The 20,693-nt window shown below is 53.8% G+C and overlaps 5 protein-coding genes across 5 annotated transcripts; 3 read left to right on the top strand and 2 right to left on the bottom strand.

Annotated features, from left to right (window-relative positions):
• Positions 1-1,601: 1,601 nt before the first annotated feature.
• BDP81DRAFT_445143 (DEAD/DEAH box helicase) lies at positions 1,602-3,213 on the top strand (the record flags this gene model as incomplete). Its single annotated transcript, XM_060591913.1, has 4 exons — positions 1,602-1,837; positions 1,892-2,377; positions 2,432-2,669; positions 2,722-3,213. The coding sequence occupies 4 exons, from the start codon at positions 1,602-1,604 to the stop codon at positions 3,211-3,213; spliced, it is 1,452 nt and encodes a 483-aa protein (XP_060450308.1).
• A 2,087-nt stretch (positions 3,214-5,300) lies between these two features.
• BDP81DRAFT_497081 (uncharacterized protein) lies at positions 5,301-8,681 on the top strand (the record flags this gene model as incomplete). The annotated part of the gene is given in 3 exon segments (XM_060595442.1): positions 5,301-5,612; positions 5,669-7,126; positions 7,138-8,681. Coding segments are annotated over 3 exon segments (3,287 nt in total), but the record flags the coding sequence as incomplete, so codon positions are not given.
• Positions 8,682-9,132: 451 nt separating this feature from the next.
• Positions 9,133-13,368, bottom strand: BDP81DRAFT_457214 (major facilitator superfamily domain-containing protein; the record flags this gene model as incomplete). The annotated part of the gene is made up of 4 exons (XM_060593259.1): positions 9,133-9,485; positions 9,534-10,853; positions 10,890-10,935; positions 10,972-13,368. 4 exons carry the CDS (start codon positions 13,366-13,368, stop codon positions 9,133-9,135), a joined length of 4,116 nt encoding a protein of 1,371 aa, XP_060450306.1.
• Positions 13,369-15,881: 2,513 nt separating this feature from the next.
• On the top strand, positions 15,882-17,338 carry BDP81DRAFT_80247 (enoyl-CoA hydratase/isomerase). Its single transcript, XM_060596302.1, has 3 exons — positions 15,882-16,346; positions 16,541-16,924; positions 17,041-17,338. Exons 1-3 carry the CDS (start codon positions 15,995-15,997, stop codon positions 17,148-17,150), a joined length of 846 nt encoding a protein of 281 aa, XP_060450305.1. The 5' UTR covers positions 15,882-15,994; the 3' UTR covers positions 17,151-17,338.
• Positions 17,339-17,469: 131 nt separating this feature from the next.
• On the bottom strand, positions 17,470-17,877 carry BDP81DRAFT_389405 (RNA polymerase II transcription factor B subunit 5; the record flags this gene model as incomplete). Its single annotated transcript, XM_060587248.1, has 3 exons — positions 17,470-17,517; positions 17,608-17,756; positions 17,859-17,877. 3 exons carry the CDS (start codon positions 17,875-17,877, stop codon positions 17,470-17,472), a joined length of 216 nt encoding a protein of 71 aa, XP_060450304.1.
• Positions 17,878-20,693: the final 2,816 nt, after the last annotated feature.

Here is a 20,693-nt window from a genome sequence, read left to right as displayed (position 1 = left end):
GAGGGTTTCGTGATGGAATCCTCCGAAGGAACGAGAACGAGAAGAGGACAAACCGCCAACGGTGGGCTGCGGCCCGAGCAGAAGGTCGGCGGTGGGGGAGCAGTCGTATAAGGCTAACCCCGCCAAAACGGTTAAAACTGGGAGAAAACTGGGCAGGAAGAGTAGATGAATGCTAGCAGGAGGCGCAGGCCGCCCGAATGATATGTACAGCAAATAACTGAGATAAAGGTGTATGCCTCACCTTGGTGGCACGGGTGGGTAGAGGTTCAGCGAGACGTTGATCTTCATCAGTGACAAAGGGACAGAAAAGGTGGAGGCTGTTTTGCGCTGCGCTGCTCACACAACCTAACCTTCCATGGAAGAAATTGGATGTATCACTGGCGATTGTTTTGGCTTTGGAGGTACCTTGGAGGCTTGGGGTCGGATGCTTGGGGCATTGACATCGGACGGAGACGTCGTCAGCTCTTCCCCTTGGCCAACTGGAACCTTCCTTTGCTGCACTGGTGTGTTTCTCCGGCTGCTCGATCCACTACGCAGTAAGGTACCTTGAGCTTGGGGCAAGTGCCTTCCTGCGTATTGCGCGCTGAAGAGGCCTGTGGTGGGGTTGCGGACCGGTCGCCTACCGCTGGGAAGTCCACTCATTGGTGCCATTGGTGCCTGAGTACTCCGTACCTACAGGGGTTTCGGATTCGGGTTCTCCAAGCTGCGCGGAAGCTTGCTGGGGTTTGCTATGCTCGATGGATGCGCCGGAGATTGAATAATTCCATGCCGTTCGTTGGTATTCAAAGCTCAACATACATCACGATGCTGATTGCATGAATGACGTCGGGAAGCCTATGAGAAGAATGACCCAATGAACAGGGAAATCCCAATCACCTGAAGCTCTTGGGCTCACTCATGTACGGAGTACTTGAGGTTGGCCGCAGCGGATTAATGACATGTCACGTGGTCAATAGCTAAGTATGGTACTCCGTACTTACGAAGTCAGGTAGGTGCAGTGACTTCTAGGTTCCTTCCATTTGCCTTACCTCAGCCACCTACCTCAAGGCTCAAGCTCAGCTGGGCAGGCGCACTCGTGGGCCACCCTTGCTGGGAAAACGTCGGTAGGAAGGTGAGCTTTCCGTTCCTGACTTAGGCCTTGGTTGTTAGGCGACAAAAATGCCCCGCGCAGCCCCGCCATCGCTTTGGAGTGCTCAGTCACAGGCAGGAGTGACAGACGACGTAGCTTCCTAGAATTATTTTTGGTTTGGGAGCTCCGAATCCGTCATCGCAAAACAAACAAGATTCCCCGACTGACCTACCCCTTCACATAACCACATTCAGAGAAGGACCAGCCCAATCGCATGTTAGTCAATTCCCCTCCCTACCCACAACCATCTATCCAACCGAGTTCTTTCCTCCAAATCCATCTTATTGCCATTCGCTAACCTGCTGTTGAAGCCGAATAGGTGACGGGCGACAATACCGCTACTTCCCCTTGACTACCCCCACCCTCGACCAACCACCAAGTAAGACTTTCGACCATCGCAACTTACTATAGACTCGATTTCTAATGCTCCTCCTTCAGACTCCAACTGCGACCGTGCGCATCCTCAGTCACGATGGCCGACCTTGCTAGTCGCATCACAGAACCGCCCGCCGAGGGCGCGGCTCCGGAAGTTCCTCAGGAGACCCAGGAAACCCAGGAGACCCAGGAAGCTGAAGTCCCTCAGGTTGACGGCGCTGCAGACTCCGGTCTCATTGAGAATACCTACGATGTCGACGTCAAGCTGGGTGACCTCCAGTCCGACCAGAACAGCACTCTCTACTCGGTCTCAACCTTCAACGATATGAACCTGTAAGTCCACAAGCGAGTCGAATGTTTGCAGGTTTCTAATACGTGATGGTGCAGCCGTGAGGAGATTCTTCGTGGTCTTCTTTCCCTCAACTACCAGAAGCCCTCCAAGATTCAGGAGAAGGCTCTCCCCTTGATGCTGACCGACCCCCCGCGAAACATGATTGCCCAGTCGCAATCCGGAACCGGCAAGACCGCCGCCTTTGTCGTTACTACCCTGTCGCGAGTCGATTTCTCCCAGCTCGATCAGCCCCAGGCCCTGATGCTGGCTCCCAGTCGCGAGCTTGCTCGTCAGATCGAGGGCGTTGTACGCAATATCGGCAAGTTCTGCGAGGGTCTCAACGTTGCTGCAGCTCTCCCGGGTGCATTGGAGCGCAACGCTCCTGTCAGAGCCAATGTCATTGTTGGAACGCCTGGTACCGTCATGGACATCATCCGCAGACGTCAGCTGGATGTCTCGAAGCTTCGGCTCCTCGTTATTGACGAGGCCGACAACATGTTGGACCAGCAAGGTCTGGGTGAGCAGTGCCTCCGTGTTAAGAAGTAAGATGACCTCTGAATCTGTCTATTGAGAACTTTGCTAATGACATATATCAGCATGCTGCCCCGTGACATCCAGATCCTCCTGTTCTCCGCCACCTTCCCTGACAAGGTCATGGGCTTCGCCGAGAAGTTTGCGCCCAAAGCTGATCAGATTCGTCTGAAGCACACCGAGCTCACCGTCAAGGGTATTTCTCAGATGTACATCGATTGCCCTACCGAGCAGGACAAGTACGAGGTGCTGGTGAAGCTGTACGGTCTCATGACCATTGGCTCCTCCGTCATCTTCGTCAAGGTGAGACTAGTAAAATCCAGCTGATAGAATCAGACTAACCACACCAATGTAGACTCGTGAAAGTGCGGACGAGATCAAGCGCAGAATGGAGGCGGACGGTCATCGTGTATCCGCCCTCCACGGTGCCAAGGACGGCCCAGAGCGCGATCGTCTTTTGGAGGAGTTTAGAACCGGCCAGTCCAAGGTTCTTCTCACCACCAACGTGTTGGCACGCGGCATCGATGTGTCCAGTGTCTCCATGGTCATCAATTACGATATCCCCATGAAGGGACGTGGAGATTTGGAGCCTGACCCTGAAACCTACCTGCACCGTATTGGCCGCACTGGACGTTTCGGCCGCATCGGTGTGAGCATCAGTTTCGTCTACGATAAGAAGAGCTTCTATGCCCTCAAGAATATCGCAGACATGTACGAGATCGACCTCGTCCAGCTGGATGCCAACGACTGGGACCAGACAGAGGAAGATGTGCAGAAGGTCATCAAGTCCAACCGGGCCAAGGCTGCATTCGCCCCCAGCGCGACCGATGCCAGCGTCAAGCCTTAGTACTGATTGATCGCTCGACGGGTTGTTGATGGAAAGACGGTATGTGAAATGAGAAAAGGGCCCCGGCGGATAACTCTGGCACTTCGGGTCATGGGGGGCCCCTTCTTAAGAGGCTGTCAATCTGGGACAGTATGTGAATGCGGAAGGCTTCGGACGAGGCCATAAGCCTCTCAGGGGAGGCTATGAAAAAAATGAGATACCATGAATGGAGACAAATGGAAATTCCTGAACACTAATCACGACCTTCAAGCTGATCATCTTGGTCGGCTAATTTGACCCCCTCGATCCCGTGTACCTAATGGCTTCGGCTAGAAAACAGCTAACAAAGACCAAAGTACTCCGTAGGATGTGTTTCTTCTGGAAAGAATTTCAGCCTCAGCCTTAGAGTGGTCTGATATCGGCGGTTGCAAAGGTGCCAGACACTAACTAGACCTTCGGGATGGTCGGCAGGATGCGAGGTTGCGTTGGGGGTGGCTAGCCTGCAGCAGTTCGCATCACTGCTCTGCCGCCACGATGATGCATTCTTACTGAGAAATGCAAGAGCTTGAGTCGACAAGTGCGACGGCCCCGAGAAGACTTGGGGTCTATATGTGACCTGAAAGTCGGTATGTCGCATCAATGCCTCATGGCGGATGTTGACGTTGGAGAAGCGTGTCAAGCTCAGTCGTGGTACCCAGTCAAGAGCAATAGTACTCGCTCACGTCGCATGCACAGCTCTTATTGTCTGAGGACTGCAGAGTCAATCACATCCATCAATCTCAAAGTTGTGAATTCCGAAACGAAGGAGGCAGTCCCACCATGGGGAGGATATCGAGAAACAACTGGCCAGCGACTACGTCTGACACTTGACTACTGTGCCTGGCTAACATTGACCATTCATTGGCCTGGAATGCCTCTGATCTGCATCACGTGATGCGGTCGACGTTTTGGCGCCCGTTTTCGGGGCGGTTCGCTTCAACGTCTTTGGGTTTCTTGTTCGGCCTCCGCGCTTAAGAGGAGACTGGGCGCTTAAATTCGGGGGCGATGTGGGAGCACCTCAGCCACTCAATGTACCTGCATCTGTTCAAGACGCGCATCTTCATTGGGTCCTCGACCTTCTCGCTCTGGTCTGATGGCATGCAGAAGGGGTTACACTCTGGCCTGGACCGCCACACAACACTGGATCTTAGATGCAAATTGCAAACCTCCCCCCAGAACGAAAATAGAGCGACTCGCCCAACCAACCAGCTGGGGTGTCAACCGCCCGAAACGGAATCGGATAGCCCCCGAATTGTCTGGCCTTCGTCATTTCAACGAGATCTCCAGCAGCGGCTCGCGAGCAGACCGGGCCGCTGTGGACGTGACTGCAGGAACCGCATCCAACCCTGCAGGTTGGCGGCATAGTGAGGCAGGGCATTGGGTTGCCGCAACGAGATTCTGGCTTTTCCGGATGAAGTCACAGGAAAGCGAAGCGAAGCGCGGTCGAGAGCCTTCAAGTGAGCGGCAGCATGTTCCTGGGGTATGACGGAAGAGGCACCAGTGTTCCCTTCATCCTCCCCACGTCAACCTTCTTTCTCCTTCTTTCTTGGGACCGTCTCCATTCATGTATGAACAGTTACATGCCCGCTGCTGAGCCCCCAAAGCCGTCTGTTCTCATTTTTAGCTTTTGCTCAGCTTCTTCTTTTACACACTTTGCATTTCGGTCGCATGGAATAGCCTCTTTCTTTTCTAGTCTCTACTTCTCGGCTGAATCTTTCCGCAGCTGATACTCTTGGAATAATCGGATGATACTCTATCCAACGTACTTTCTTGTCTCTCTCGTATGCTATACGAACTTGAGATGCGGGTCGTCTCTTAATAACCTAATAAGACCACACTCTCGATAGGTTCGTTCCCCAGTTTGTCGATCATCCCAATCAGGGCTTATACACGGTCTACTCTTGAAGCTGTTGATTCCCAGGCCTTTTTCGTCTACCTACCTCTGGCTTTCACTGACGTTTAACCAGACTTAGTTGGTTGTTGGCAGACCGTATGAAGGATGGGACCTTCATCCAAGTAAGTTTACATCTTGCCTTTCCTTACACATGGTAATGCTGACTTGGGTTCTTAGATGTCCTCCCGTACCATGGCCCTCAAGCCTCTTCTTTGGACACTCTCACTCACATTATCGGCCTCCATCACTGCGGCGACGTCGTTCAACCTGTCGAGCGAGATTACGAGATTTGTACCGACGTGCGCCCGCGAATGCTTCCGTTCGCATCTGAGTGCCAACTACGACCTTACTATCTGTGGTAGTGCTCCTACTCTGCAATGCCTGTGTGCCAATGTTGGATTTTCAGGACTCACCTTAGGGGAGGGCGCTGTGCAGTGTATCGTCGCAGAGAAGGCCATTGGTTTCTGTCGCGAAAGTGATGCACCACGTACGTACATCACGTCGTTCGGGATCAGTCGTGGAACGAAATCTAACAAGCGGTAGAGAATGTGATCGATGCAGCATACCTGATGTGCTCGAATCAACCGGGAGCTGTTCAGCCCACGCACACAGCCATCATTGCGACGTTAATCATTCCTTCCTCTGGAGGCATCATTCTCGTTCCTCCAAGGACAACCACAAGAACCACCCTATCAACGTCGACGAGCCATCTAACGACTTCGATCCCGACGACTCTCATCTCGGCAACAGGCACACCGTCTATCCCAGACACGTCTACAACGTTGACTACCTCGACTGTATCTCAAGCTTCTAGTACTGATAGCATTGTTACACCGCCGCCTTTGCCGCCATCTTCCACAGCGACGCCTTCCGCATCCGCAACTGCAGTCCCAGGAGCTGAGGGTGTCGACGCCGGTGCCTCCAAGAGCTTAGGCACCGCCCAAGTAGCAGGTCTTGCGGTTGGTATCGCAGCCGCCCTTGGCATTGCCATCCTCGCCATATGCTTTGCCCGCCGCAAGCGCAGAAAGGACTACCCGGATGAGAAGACAGGCTTCTTCCCCGTACGAGAGAAGGACTCTTGGGAGTTTCACCCGCAAGAGGGCCCAGCCAACATCTTCCACATTTCTCCGCCCGTCCACCATGCGCAATCCCCTTCTCCGCCACCGCTACGCCAGCCCCCGGCAGCACGCACCCGGACAAGCGGCCGCATGAGCTGGTGGCCTGGCGCGATTGGCCTAGCCGTATCCCGGCCAGAGAGCACATCAGCGGCCTATCGCCCATCACCTCAGGCGCAGAACCGTCCAACGTCACGTCTCCTTCCAGCCAAACCTTCTCTTTCGTCACCAAAGCCGGTCCTCTCTCTCAAGATTCCTGAGATAGACCTCACACCGTCGTCACTCCCTCGGGCGGACCAAAGCGGATCTGTGCCGACCAACTCCCAAATCTTCAAGACGGCCAAGCTCACAGCACCACCAAAGAGCCACTACAATGCCCGTGAAAGCACAATGACGGAATTCGAAGAAGACGGCGCCATCACCTCGGCCCGTTCGGCTCGCTCAAACAACATCTGGAGACCGCCCTCGGCAACGGTGGGCAGCATCAACACCGTTCCCAAGTCTGCCACGTACTACGTAGCAGACAAGAACGGCAACTGGGTTCTCGGGGACCCTAAGAGCGCTACTCACATGGCACAGATCGCCGAACTCGATGCCTCGGGCGCGGGCCAGGGAGGTGGTGCGAAGGCGAAGCCCTCGTACGCCGAGTCCGCCATGCTCGCGGCCACAGCCACGACTGCGGGCATGGGCCACGGAGCCGGAAGTCCCGTTGCTCCCTCCGGTGGCCGGATGATGCCACCGCCCCCGGTTCTACTTCCGCCAGCCGAGATCGCTCGAACCGGTGCCCTAGCGGCCCCGCCCGCGGCTCATCAATCCCGGACCTCGAGCGTCTACTCGCCAGCCACCACAAGACCCAACACGGTTATCCAGAACAGTGCTCTCCCCCGTCTACCGGAGCTCCTCACCCGGTGCCGAGCATGTCCTTCTCCCATCCCGAGCCACCACGCCGCCGAAGCAACTCCCTCGGCCGCCGCAGCTCATCAAAGTCGAAATCCGCAGGGTCCGGCACTGCTCCTCTCCCTCCTCCCGCTGCATCGGTTTCCACAGGCGCGGGAATCGCACCGCATCGATCCGACAGCCACGACTCCCACGCATCGGCCACGACGATCGCTTCCTCCGTCGCGAGCGAAGCCGGGCCCGTAATTGAGCAAAGCAGCCTTTCTCCCGTCGTGGAGTCACCTGCCTCAAGGGGGTCCCCAAATGTCGGGCACTCACCCGTCTCCTACCCCGTCATTCCCGGCCGCACCAGCTCTAAGCCTGGTTACAATAACCTCCGCCTCCTGGCTCCTCCCACCCGACCTTTTGCTGCGTTCCCCGCCGGACAGCCCAGTCCCACGTTGGGTATGATGCAGCAGCAGCAACAGTCCCGAAATGGACCGTACATGGCCAGCTACGACGTGCCCCGTAAACCCGTCGGCCCTCGCCCGCGCCCAACCGGCCCCGTCGCCGACCCGAGCAGGATCGCCACTGGATCGCCTTCACTCCGCCTCGTGACCCCCTCTCCTCCCCCCTCCACGTCCGAGAACAGGAACAATTACCAAGGCCTCCAGCAAGAACCCCACTGGAAGCCCGCGCAAACCCAGCGGCCGCCGCAGATGAGACCCCTTTATCCGCCGCCCCTGAACCCCAAACGCCCCAGACTTGAGCGCAACGATGACGTCCACCCGCAGCCGCAGGCAGCACAAGTCCAGCAGGCGCCGATGAACCAGGAACCTCAGTCTGCCTCGGTCCACAAGGCTCTATGGGGGAACCTCCCTCCTCGTGCCCAGCAACAACAGCAGCAGCAGAAGCCAGCTCCCTACTCCGGCCTCCCATCACAACAAGCTCCTCAGCCTCAGCAGCAAGCCCAGTCCCAGCAAACCCAACAATCCTTCCAACAACGCCAACGCCGCCTCTCACAACAACAAAACCGCCAATCCACCCAAACCCCCCTCCCCCCTAAATCCCCGCCTCCAAAACAACCCCTCCCCGAGAGACCGTCCTCCGCCTCCCCATCACCGCACCACATCGCAACCCAAGCCATCCGACCAACCTCCACAATCCCACAACCACCAGCACCACCATCCATCCGCCCCCCTTCCTCAACCGCCTCCCCCTCCATCGCAACCCCCTCAACAACATCCTCCCTCCTCTCCAAACGCCTCGGCTCCGAACGCGCCGCCGCCCTCGCCCTCCCCAACGCCGGTCTCCGCCACAGCCCCAACTGGAGACCCGTTCGCCCCGGAGGCCCCGGAGACGGAACGGATATGCTCCTCTCCCCCGACGCCGCTCTCTTCCCCACACCTCCCGGGTTCCCATCCCGAACAGGTGGCGGCGGCGCCGGGCGCGGGGGTCATTTACCCGCTACGCCGACCTGGCAGCCGAGGTTGACGCCTACTCGACGGGGCGATGACTTGTTTTTGAACGTGCAGTGATCCGGTGAAGTAGTTGAATTTCGCCGCTTACGGGGATGGAACTACAGTCAAGGACTACGACCCATCATTTTCATTTCTCATACATGACGAAGACAAAGGATTATCTCTATACCCACTCTCTTTACGATACTTATCGTCATTTTCCTTCAACGTACTTGTACCAGTAGCACACTTTTCTTTTTCACTACTCTCTTTACATATGATAATATTGATAAGATGGACGGAGAATGGACGTAGATGAAGACATTCGGCAGATGGGATTGCATTACCGGAGTTGGTTTCCGAAAAAGAGGGTTTCATTCTAGCTCTTCTACCATATTGTGTATACTAAGGGTACATTGACTATTGAGTTTTGGTCTTTCTTCCGACAGGAGTGTAAGCTCGCCCTCATAGGTGCTCTCATGCAATACCGTCCAGGAGACGGTCTCTTCTACTCATAGGAATTCCATCTTGTACCGAAGCCCTCCAATTTTATTTCTCACTCTTCCTTGACTGTTTGACCTCTGAGGCATTCTCGTTCATTGTATACGTCTTCAGGCATTCGGGGCCGATGACCACCTGACATTACGTCCTCCAAAGAAGTCATTTCAATGGAGGAGTGGCCACTCCCATCGCTCGTCGCACTTCGATGGTTCCGCCGCGAACGCGAGGTCCGGTTATGTTGGCTTCGCTGGCTTCGTTGACTCCGTTGGCTCCTTTGACTCCTCTGACTGCCTCTTCTCACGAGATCTTTGACATCATCAACGATATCGCTCATGACATCGCTGATCTGATCATCAAGTGCATCTATCCCAGCATCGAAAGCCGCTCGGTTCAGGTGCTGGTTAGCGTCTATGAGCTTGTTCCTTTTTCTGATCTCTGTGAAACGCGACAGGCTACCGAGCTCAAGGACGTTGACTCGCCGTGTTTTGCTGGTGGGGTTACCAACAATAAACGGACGCCATGGCTCTTCTTCGGCGATGACATCTTTGTCGTCCATCACCCCGGTTGGCATTGAATCGCGGCGTTTGATAGATTCTCTGCGCGCAGCTGTCCACCTGTCCATCGCCTCCGTCTTGCTCTCCGGAATGATCGTGACCTCCTTGAATCGAATCAGGGTCAAGGTCAGTATCAGTGTCAAAATGAACAAGATACCGGCTACAACTCCGGTTGCTGCTCTCTGACCGAGATTTCGCTGGGCCGTGCCGCCTAGTGCAGTTGCTCCAGCGGCGAAAATGAACCCCAAGGTATGACAAACGGCAAACCCTGCAGTCACGCGAGGGTAGGCAGAGTAGTTTTTCCTCTTTTGTGCATTGTCTGAATTGCCTCGAGGCCGGCCTGTCATTCCAGATTGCAGATCCGAAGTGTCAAAGGTTTCCATGATGAGTCCGTTGCATTCTGAGATTGCCAGGCACGAAAGAAAACCGATTGCAGCGGCGACGATGGCGGGTGCAATTGGATGCATCGGTGGACCAGTCGAAACCAATGTGTAGATGATCCCAGCCAGTGGGAGGCCAATGGCGAATATGGATCGGCGAAGGAGGTGAGATGTCCATGTTACCTGCTTGTCGAATGTCATGCGGCTGGTGTTTACCTGGGTATGTCTCGCTCTGGAGAAGTAGCTGGCCTTTTGGAATGGGATAGCAGCGAGTGCGCCAAATGCTATTGCAGATACCATGAGTCCAACGAAGGGTGATCGCATTCGGTAAAACCTTGAGGTCAGTGAGCCCAACAAGACGATAATGAGAACCACTTGGGCGTAAATCCAACCAGAGTAAATGGCCATGACAGCGAAACCAGGTTGTCGAAGCATCTCAAAGCAAAGTGCGACACCATGATACAACTCCTGGCCCCACCACTTGGGTCCAGTTTTGACGCGATGCATCATGATCTCGCCGCGAGCAACACGCCGAGAGATATCCGTCCCACTTCTGACTTCCACAACCGATCGTCGGAACGCCGAACGACGCACCTCTGGACAGAGACTGTTCAGCAAAAGCGCGATTGCGGTCAAAGCGATGCTGACATAGAAACCGGAGTCTGGTGGAAGTTGATCGATCACCGCAGCGCCAATGAGGAAGCCAAAGCTGAGGGAGGCAATGTAGCAACATGTCCAGACACCGAGCCAGACACCCATACCTCCTCCGTGCCTCCTTACATCAGCGTCATCCACAACCTCTTGATGAGGATTGCTGCTCATGAGAGATGCGCCGAAAAGGTCTGTAAGTATCGAGTGGAAATTCATGCTTGCGAAACCAAGGCAGATACCCATGAAGCCTCGCGGTACCAACAACACCATTCTCTATCCAGTGAGGTTGTAAAATCTCTGAGCGCTGACAGCCAGAGCTTGGGGGAAAAGAAGTGGCATGGATAGGATCAAACCAGTCGTGATGTATGGCTTACGCCCGTGAACGAGAGGAAGTGGCCAGCAAAAGAAAGTGGGAATCGCCATCCCAAGAAAGCAACCCACATTGCCGTTGATGATCGAGTGGCTTGTATCTAGGATATAGTACTGCAGTGAGGGTACTAGTCCGGCGTAGATGCCGATGATCATACCGATAAGTGCTGTACTGATGCAAGCTACAGTTGCGATGGCCCTCTTCCGAGCTGGTGACCAGTCTCGGGCGATGGGCTGACGCCGTTTCGACTTGGCTAGATTGAAGGCCTGTACACCACGCAGACTGACATGAGACTTGCCGCGTAAGCTGATCCCTCGTGGGGTACGAATCGGGCGCCCACTCAAGTCCTCCTGAGGAAGATTGTCCTCGCCTGTGTTGCGAGATAGAAAGGGTACCCGTTTCGTGCTTGCTCGAGGTCGAGTTGGCCCGCTGCTGCCTTGAGCTTGCTTTCGAGTCGGAAAGTTGACTGCAGAGGAGTCATTGGATCCGTCCATGCTAGACTCTGAATCTGTCGGGAGTTGCTCGACGATCTGCTTCGGCTTTGTGCGCTTCGACTTCTTTACCACCTTGCTCCTTTTGCTCCTTTTCCTGCTCGAAACTCTGTCTGGTACAGGCCCAGCTTGTCGGGATCGTGATTTGTGTCTGCGTTTGTTCTTCTTGCCAACTGAACTTTTCTTGCGGTCAAGCATGTTCTCAAGCTCTGCCGTCTGCGGAGTAAGAGAAATGTTGCGGTAAAGATCGTCTACCGCGCGGATTTCAGGCCGCCCAGCATACGGAAACGTAGCAGCGCGCTTGTACTTTGGGTCTTTTGCTTTACCGTCATCGTTCAAGTCGACCTCAGAAAACTGCAAGGAGTGATCATAAGGTGCGGCTTCCTTCGAGACATCGTTTCCAGACTCTGGAGACTTTGCCTCTTCGTCGTCAGCAACTCGAGATGCCAGTGCTAAAGCTTCTTGAAGAAGACGTTCTAGCTCCCCAAAAGTGCTTTGGAAGAAGCCCTGCTCAACATCGGTAGGTGAAAGCGTCGGTTGACGAGTCATCTTCCGAGAGACTGAACTTTGTTCCTGGGAGCTCTTCAGAGAAGCATAGGACGCTCTTTTCGCCTTGAACGGTCTCTCCGTCAACTTAGCCGTATGCGTTTCGGGGTTCTTCAGTAGATGTCGGAGCCACTGAGCGGTACGCTTGTAGTCAATAGTGCTTGATCGGGAGCGAGTCGTGCTCTCTGAACGCGGCTTAGTGACTCTGGCGGGCCCCTCACTTACCGACTCATCTGATCCGACGGCGAAATAGGCATCCTTGTCTTTTCGGTTGTTGTTGTTGTTGTTGTTGTTGTCGGATTCGTCACTGAAGGGCCGGACTTTTGACACACCTTGATGTCCAGCGTGATGATTCAGCTCAGGGGGTTCTTGGGCAAAGGGTCGGACTTTGGAGACTGGTACATTGATCGATTTACTGCTGCTCTCTTCGGTTTCTGTCAATCTATTGACATTGCCTTCGGCCAGCAAATGTTCCTTGGCTGGGTCAAATGGCCGGACCTTTGAAACTCCGAGAGGAGCTTCGGTTTCTGTTGATCTATTGACATCTCCTTCAGGCAATAAATGTTCCATGGCTGGGTCAAACGGCCGTACCTTGGAAACTCCGAGCGGAGAATGCTGTTGGCGGCCTGCGTTGGGGTACTGGAAGGTTGGCAGATTGAAAGCTGGCCGAACCTTCATAGCATGACTGTGTCCATCGTGCTTTGGGACGGTGACTTCGACTGTGGAGAGACAGAGATCATCTCCAGTCATAGCTCGGCGAACCTTGGCAAGAACAATTTCAGCCTCCGACGAGGCAGATGATGACGATGATGAGGAGCTAGACGTCGTGTTCTCTGGTTGCTGTGGAATAGGTTGTCCAGGCACGCCGGTATCGCAAAAGTCGGCACCTTTGAGGATACCACGGTGGTGGACCTTGGTGTGAGACTCGTCCGGATGGATCAAAGGATCAACGCAGACGGTTTCCCGGGGAAAGTAGGGGTCGACGTTTGTCGTAGTCTCCATGAGATGTTGGCTGACAGTCGGTGTAGGATTGTCTTGCATCTGGGAAGGCGAGTACTTCCTCGATGGAATGGCAATCTTTGACTTGTTCTCGTAGCTGTTCATGCCTTCTTCTGGTTTCCGTAATTGGCTTTCGCTGACTTGTCGACTAAGGACTGGGGGCACGGGTAGATCTCTGTCAACCAACATCGGGCGCCCGGAAGCGGTCTTGAGGAGTGCATGTCGAAATTTCCCACTTTTCGCCGAAGAAAAGCTCGAAGCAACGTCTTTTTCGGGTTTCTTCAAGGACATGTCCATCATAGAAGGTCGAGCGCTAGGCAGAGGTGTGTCCTCAAAGTCTCCGGTGGCGTTGGACGGCTCCCTATTTCGAGCTATGGTGTCTTTGGTCGGATGGAAGAAGTTGGACAACATCGCCGGCTTCTCCTCCACTGGTTTTGGGTTCAGCGCAAGTTCCGCTTGCGAGGTGCAGCAGAAACCAAGACGGAAAGTGGTCGGCAGCGATTCTGAAGATATAGATCTAACGCTGCGAGTTCTCTCGCCAAGCTTTTCCGCGGAATTGTAGCGTCGCAAAGCCGTTTGCTTGTAAGCCGACGTGCTGGGGTCCGTTAGCCGCTGGACTTCGGTCGGTGGCGTCAGAGACCGAGTCCTCGTGGCCTTGGACATGAAGTTCAAAAAGTGTGATGCATGAGCATTTGACGCGCGTAGTAACGATAAATATTCCGTGTAGAGGATAGCGAGATTCTAGGAGAATTCCTTTGATAGGGGGGTTGAGGAACTGGGGAGGTCGTCGAGAGAATGATGGTGTTGACGACAGAATTGGAGAGCCGAATTGTTGAGAGCACCTGGTAGCGAAAGTCAATTTGCCCGGTTCCTTCTACAAGCACTTGGGTTTGGCTGTGCCGACTCCTTCCGCCAAGTAATGACGATGTCCCGAGGAGGAGAAGGAGCTACTTGTCAAATCGTGCCTTCCACCCCCAGTGTTGGAACCATGTTGTACTAGGTACCTAGTAGCCTACCAAGACGACTTGACAATGAATTACATCTATCTACTCTCAGGAACAGCAACTTGAGAACACACGACAGCACCTCTTTCTTGTCGCGTTATCTCGTTGAATCCTTCTAGAACATTGCATTTCAGCTGTTAGTCATCAGCCATAAATCTTTCGCCCGACGATGAAGCCATTCTGAGGCTATAAGCTCTGATTATGTCGATAGGCGTGTGACAGCCCTCCTCGGACAGCCAAGCAATGACTTGTTGACCGGTTGACTCATGCGGCGAGCGTCTCGGCTCCCGGATCCGACCTCTACCAACCTAACAAACCTGGGTTTAATGGCGATACCTCAAGTAAAGCGGGAGAGCCTGTGAAATAGCCACATGGACCGACATTTCTATAAGACGTCTTCAAACCGCACCTTTGATATGAAAACCACATGAAACACGACAATACGTCCATTGTTAAAGCTGTTAAGCGAGATTAGTGAGTCCTCCATTTTCTAATCATACACAAGATAACCCAAGCAAGGATGACATTGGACATTCACTCGCCGTACTGAACTTACATTGAGGATGCCGTCTGTGGCACCGGTTTCGCCTATAGTCTGATTTCCTTGGACCTTGAGACTCTGCATACCCAGGACGAATCTATGTAGATGACTTTTCGCAGACTTTTTTTTAAGTTCTGTTCAAACAGCATTTGGTGCCCAGCACAATTTTCCCTTCGTCATCTAGTTGACAAGTAACATGAAGTAGAGTTCTGGCTCCTGTTTAGATTTCACACTCAAGACTTTGATTTGAAATGTTGCCCAAATTACCTTCTTCGTTTGAATTTCCAATACGAGGGCTTTCATCAAGGCCATCAAATGGAGAGCACGACCTCAGCTGTACCATGGTAGTCGGGTACATCTCATACATTGCGAAGCTAATGATGTTTTGGGGCTGCAACGTGAGTCATCCGGTCAGACCTCTCACCAAATGCTATGGCTGTGAGTCGATTTGATGAGGGGAATGAACCACTACGACAGTCTAGCACTCCTAATAAGCACGAAATGACTACGTATAGCTCTGTTGATGTGGTAAATATGCCTAGTAGATCAGTTCGAGGATACTGCAATTCACTCCAATGAAGCTCAACCTTTCACGGTGTGACGCCCATCTCTTTCAGCTTAGCCAGCAAAGCAAACTCGGGCTCGCAGGTCGAATAACATTGGCCTGCCGCATTGGAGAAATGGAGAGACCTCCATATATGGGATTCTGTAACGAGATGCACGCGGCGTTCTCCAAACAGAGAGCCGACTGAGCAAAACCGACTTCTTGTGTGGGTCCCTCCCTATACACCCAAGGACTCACACATAATGAATTCACTTGCCTAGAAAAACTTTTCCACTGTTTGCGGCAACTTGATGTTGAGTAAAGACCAAGGGACCTCAGCATTTGTCGGTATCAATTACACAAGATCGATCGCCCGTCTTATCAGAAGCAAAAAAAGAAGAGCGATCAATACCCCCACACCGGCGTGTGTAACGTTTACCCCAGACCATGCGGGGGCCCCCCCTGTGTGTCGGTCGGGTCGGGGAAAACGCCTGCGAGACGTGCCTCGGCAACTCGGCCAGCCCCGTCGGGCCCCGTCGGACGGTCAGGTCAGCCTCTTCGAAACCACATCGTCGCATTCGCAAGATCCTGTCATCTGTACATTTGACTGAGATTCACTTTTTTACTCTGCCACACTCCGTCCCAAGAAATCGCCGGTATACGAGCTCTACCTTCACTCTGGCATTTTGCATACCGTAGTCGAGCATCTTCACACAATCTCATCCAGCTCCCCGCCTCACGCCTCACACAGCGAAAGCCTCACCACAGGTAAACCCTCCTCCTCACTCACGCAAACACACTCACCCGCCTTATACCGCCATCACACATACACACAAAATGGCACCCTTCAAAGACTACACCTACACCCACTTCCTCGTCACCTCCCCCTCCCCCTACGTAGCCCACGTCCAAATCAACCGTCCGCAGAAGCTCAACGCCTTCTCCGAGCCCGTATGGCGCGAATTCGCCACCGTCTTTGACCGCCTCAGCCACGACCCGGACGTCCGCGCCGTCGTCCTCTCCGGCGCCGGCGACCGCGCCTTCTCCGCCGGCTTGGACGTCCAGGACGCCGTCAACAGCCCCCTCGGCGCGGACCTCGGCGGCGACCCGGCGCGCTACGCGACGAATATGCGCCGCCATATTACCGAGTTCCAAGATGCTATCGCTGCTGTGGAGAGGTGTGAGAAGCGTAAGTCTCTTTTCCCCTTCTCTCTTTCTAAGACTCTCACTTTTCTTTCCCGTCACAAAGTCTCATTTTCACTTTTTGATATCGGCTTGAAGGTCTGAAGATGAACATACACACGCACCTCGAACCCAAGACCAAGCTCAGCATACCCCCGATACGTTGAAAACACAAAAGCTAACACACCACCTCCCCCCCAGCCGTCGTCTGCGTCCTCCACGGAATCTCAATCGGCATCGCCATCGACATCTCATGCTGCGCCGACGTCCGCATCGCCGCGCGCAACACCCGCTTCGCCGTAAAAGAAGTCGACATTGGTCTCGCCGCCGACCTCGGCACCCTCAGCCGGCTCCCCAAGCTCGTCGGTTCCACGTCGTGGGTCAAGGACGTCTGCCTCTCGGCGCGGGACTTCTCCGCCGAGGAGGCGCTCGCCGTGGGCTTCGTCAGCCAGGTGCACGATTCCAAGGACGCGGCCGTCGCGGCCGGCACGAAGTGGGCCGGGTTTGTGGCGAGCAAGAGTCCTGTCGCGGTGCAGGGGACCAAGGAGCTGTTGAACCATGCGAGGGATCACTCGGTTGCGGAGAGTAAGTCTTTTTTTTTTCTTCTTCTTCTTGATTTTTGGATGGCTATGCCCATTTGCATTTCCTTCTGCCCAAGATTGGGCTTCATTTCTTGATAACTGCTAATTCTCTGGCTCTAGACTTGCGATACACTACTATCTGGAACGCTGCCATGCTTCAGTCAAGCGATACCAAGACTGCTTTGATGTCCGGGTTGCAGAAGAAGAAGCCCACTTTCGAGAAGCTCTGATCGGCACTTTAAGTTGTAGAGATGTGTGCCATCCTTTTCATGGGATTGCCACGGTGATGCGGCCATATATAGGCCAGTCTGGAATCCATTTCCATAGACATTCCCGGGACGGAACGGATCATGATCCCCTCCCACGAAACCATACAGAACAAACGCGCCGTAATGTCAAGAAGGCATGACGGGAGATCGGTAGTATAGCGACGGTCACATGGTAGCCAGAAGTTGGGAGACAATCGTATCCAGGACGCAGTAGAAGACTAGTCGGAAACATCGGGAAGCATACAATGAGCAAAAATTGATAAAACGGCTCCGTCGGCACTCAATCAGAGTCTGAACTCTCGTCGGGCTGCTGAGTCTCCTTCAGCCTCTGCAAGTGATGTGTGTTAATGCGCCTACTCAAGTCGTGTCTGTAGAAGAAGAAGAAGAAGAAGAAGAAGAAGAGGGAGGGATGACTAACCTCATCGAGCTGTCTCTTGAGCATACCAACCATGTTCTCCTTGACAACGACGTGCTGGTCGTCGAGATCCTCAATGATGTAGTCATGGTTGTTGGAGTCGATATTCACGATGATGGACTTGATGGAGGGGTCACACTCGATGAGGACGCCTACAAAGGCGGGGCGGGAATGTTAGTAGGCCGGGGGATATCTGGGGAAGGGCAGCTAGGCAGAGCAAGCATGCGGCGGATGCTTGGGAGGAGACATCTCACCTCTGATGGCGCGAGGCATCCTGGCGGTTCGTGGGCGAAGGAATCGTGGAGTGTGTGAGGTGTAGGCGCAGTGATTCTATTCACGCATATCTGTGTTGAAGTGGGCTTGGTCTATTGTATCCGTATTCGTAGTTGTACTTTGGTGATGAGGTGCAGTGGCGATGAGTTGCCTGGAGTTGGTGATGGCATTTGGAAAAGAACATGTGGGGCCATGTCGGTCAACCAGGTGTCAAGGTTGCTTTTTAGTGCCTGGTTCGCCCATAATCCACCAGTGGTGCGCTTGCCTCAGGCCCCCGAATCAAGTCAAGCTCTCCATCCGGTCCTGATGTGCAAGGGCCAATTTAAGCACCCCTGTCCGGACCCTTGACACCTCATCTGGACCCTCCTTCCTCCAGGGTCGCGTGAACAGAAGCAATCAAAACTTCACTTCTGACAGATTTCTCATTTGACCGTTTTTGGAATTGACGAGACTCCGGAAGAGAGCCCTTGAATGCAAAGAGCTGACTGTTGGTTGAGCTTTACAATTGCTTCCGGTACCTTCAAGCGGCGGGCCGTCAATTGAAACTGTTTCCTTATCGAATGTCCAACCGGGCTCAACCTGGTCGCTCTAATACACATTTTCCAAACGGAAATACCGAGGCAAGTTTAATGAAGAGTCTCGAAGCTTCGGGTCGCAGGCAGACAAGGTATCGTGAGTGCGTTTGCTGTGGTCTTTGTCTCTCTGCCTCAGCTGCCTGCCTGCAAACTCTCCCGAGTGCGAGTCGCTGAAACTGGGCTGAGCCTGCGGGCTGTGGGCTGCGGCCGCCCATCCCAGTCGACGGATGTTTACGGACACTGGATTACTGATAAGAATGGAAAACTTCTGCGTGTGTGTTTGCATAAGTGTTTGCAAATTTTTAGAATTTTTTTGATTTTTTTTTTTTTGGCTTTCTGTTTGACATGCGGTAGCTTATGCAATTTGGAACGAAGCGAGGAGTCTCTGAAACAGCCGCGATGTGCGAGGTGTCAGCGAGTCACGATGGAGATTGGAGATTGTGAGAGCCATGCCGACGCTAGGTACGCAGCAGTATTATTACCTATTAAGGTACCGGTAGCACGCTGAAGGAAAGGCTCCGAGGAAGGGAATGTGGGAAAGCCAGGTCCGACGGGATGCACCAGCTGCTGCACCTGGGAGGAGACGGAGAACCTCGGGTGTGGGTACCTCACAGAGCCGCCATGCAGGGCGGGCAGACGAGGTACCTCTCCCGAATCTTGACTTGGGATCCTAAACTCCCAGGTGTGCTGCAAAAGTTGTGAAGGGCCGAGGCAGGTACAACGGGAATCCATAGCAATGGCAGAACACGTAAGCAACCGGTGTCTTGTGCCTATCAGATGCACCAACAACTCTACAACAAAATGCTTATCTGTTTCGCGGTTTCGCACTCGGCCGGTGGACCGGTTCATCCCTTCAACAGTCGATGCAGACGTTGCCTTGCTCAACTCGATACTGCGACATGTTGCTCATGACGTGCCATCCCCAAAAAAACAGCCAAGGCTTCCCTTCCCCTAAGGATTGGCATCGCGTCGTCAGGGGTGCCTCCTGTTTTGACGGGGGGTTGAATCTTGACTGGCTCTCGTCGCAGCGCCCCCCCCCCCGTTCTCCAGAGGAGATGCAACGCTGATTCCCGCTTCCACATTTGCTAGCCTCTAGGTGCCGTGGTGCGGCGTGCCTTGCACTTGCAGCTGTCCACTGGATACGGAGCAAATTATCCTCACCATCTGCATGTAATCACCCTCGACACTACACTTGACACTTGACGTGCAAATATTTGCGCGGCCACCTACAGGCTAATATCTCATATGCAACAAGTATCCGTAGCCGCACACATGATCGTGAACGGCGAATCCGTACGGAGTAATACCTAGCTCATCAATAGAGCCCAACCGTCGCATCCCTTCGTCCCAAATACATCCTCCCATCTGCTCGATCGCCTCGTCTCTCCCTCCCTCGGCTGTCGTCTCTTGAGTCCTAAACCCTTGGTTATCCTGTCTTTTTTTTTTATACCTTTTTATGCAGTACGGATACCGCCAGCACCCTTCGCAATCGCACACGGGAGCCGTCCGCATTCGCACGCAGTTCCCGAGGTCTTCGGCCATTCCTCTTGCGCCCTAGGCCCATCGCCGTCTCTTCTTTTTTATCCATTCCAAAGGGCATCGTTAGCCTCCTCCTGTGCCTGGCTACCGACTTTCATTAAAAGTAGCTTCCCCTCCGACCTCGTGAGCTATCGGATACGAAAATCGCACGTCTAAAACCCTCTACGGACACACTACCTGGTCAACCAACCTTGTCTCGCCCTACAGAACAACCCAACCTAACCTTGGAACACCAGCCATTTCCCAGCCTCACCACCACGACACCACCACGCATTTGGACGTCCAGCCAGCCTGCCCTGTCCGCCCGCGTTGCTTCATTTCTCGGTTCCTTCCTTCCAGCCCCTGCACCGCTGGAATTCCCACTTTCACCTCCTCCGCTATTGAGTCGTGTTTGGCATTTCACAGCCAAATATCCAATATCTCTCTCCCGCCACCATTTCTTCTCACTTCCTTTCTCTCCCTTCGACTTTCGCTCTTTTTCCTTTCCTTTCTTTTCTTTCCAATCTTTTGTCTTGACGGCTCGCCCTCCCTTGAGAGTCAACTCCCAACCAATCGACATCTATCCGTACATCGACAGTGCTGCAACGATCTGCATTCCCCCGGCGGCCTGCAAGCAAGACAAGAAAACAACTGGACCCGACATATCCACCGACCAGTGGCAACACGAACCCCATTGAATCATCATAGCCCGCAAGCTCCCTC

This window comes from Colletotrichum phormii (assembly GCF_030913505.1).
Source record: "Colletotrichum phormii strain CBS 102054 chromosome Unknown BDP81scaffold_2, whole genome shotgun sequence".
NCBI classification, from domain to species: Eukaryota; Fungi; Ascomycota; class Sordariomycetes; order Glomerellales; family Glomerellaceae; genus Colletotrichum; species Colletotrichum phormii.
Note: the sequence above shows the minus strand (reverse complement) of the source record. Positions and strands in the feature narration are given on the sequence as shown.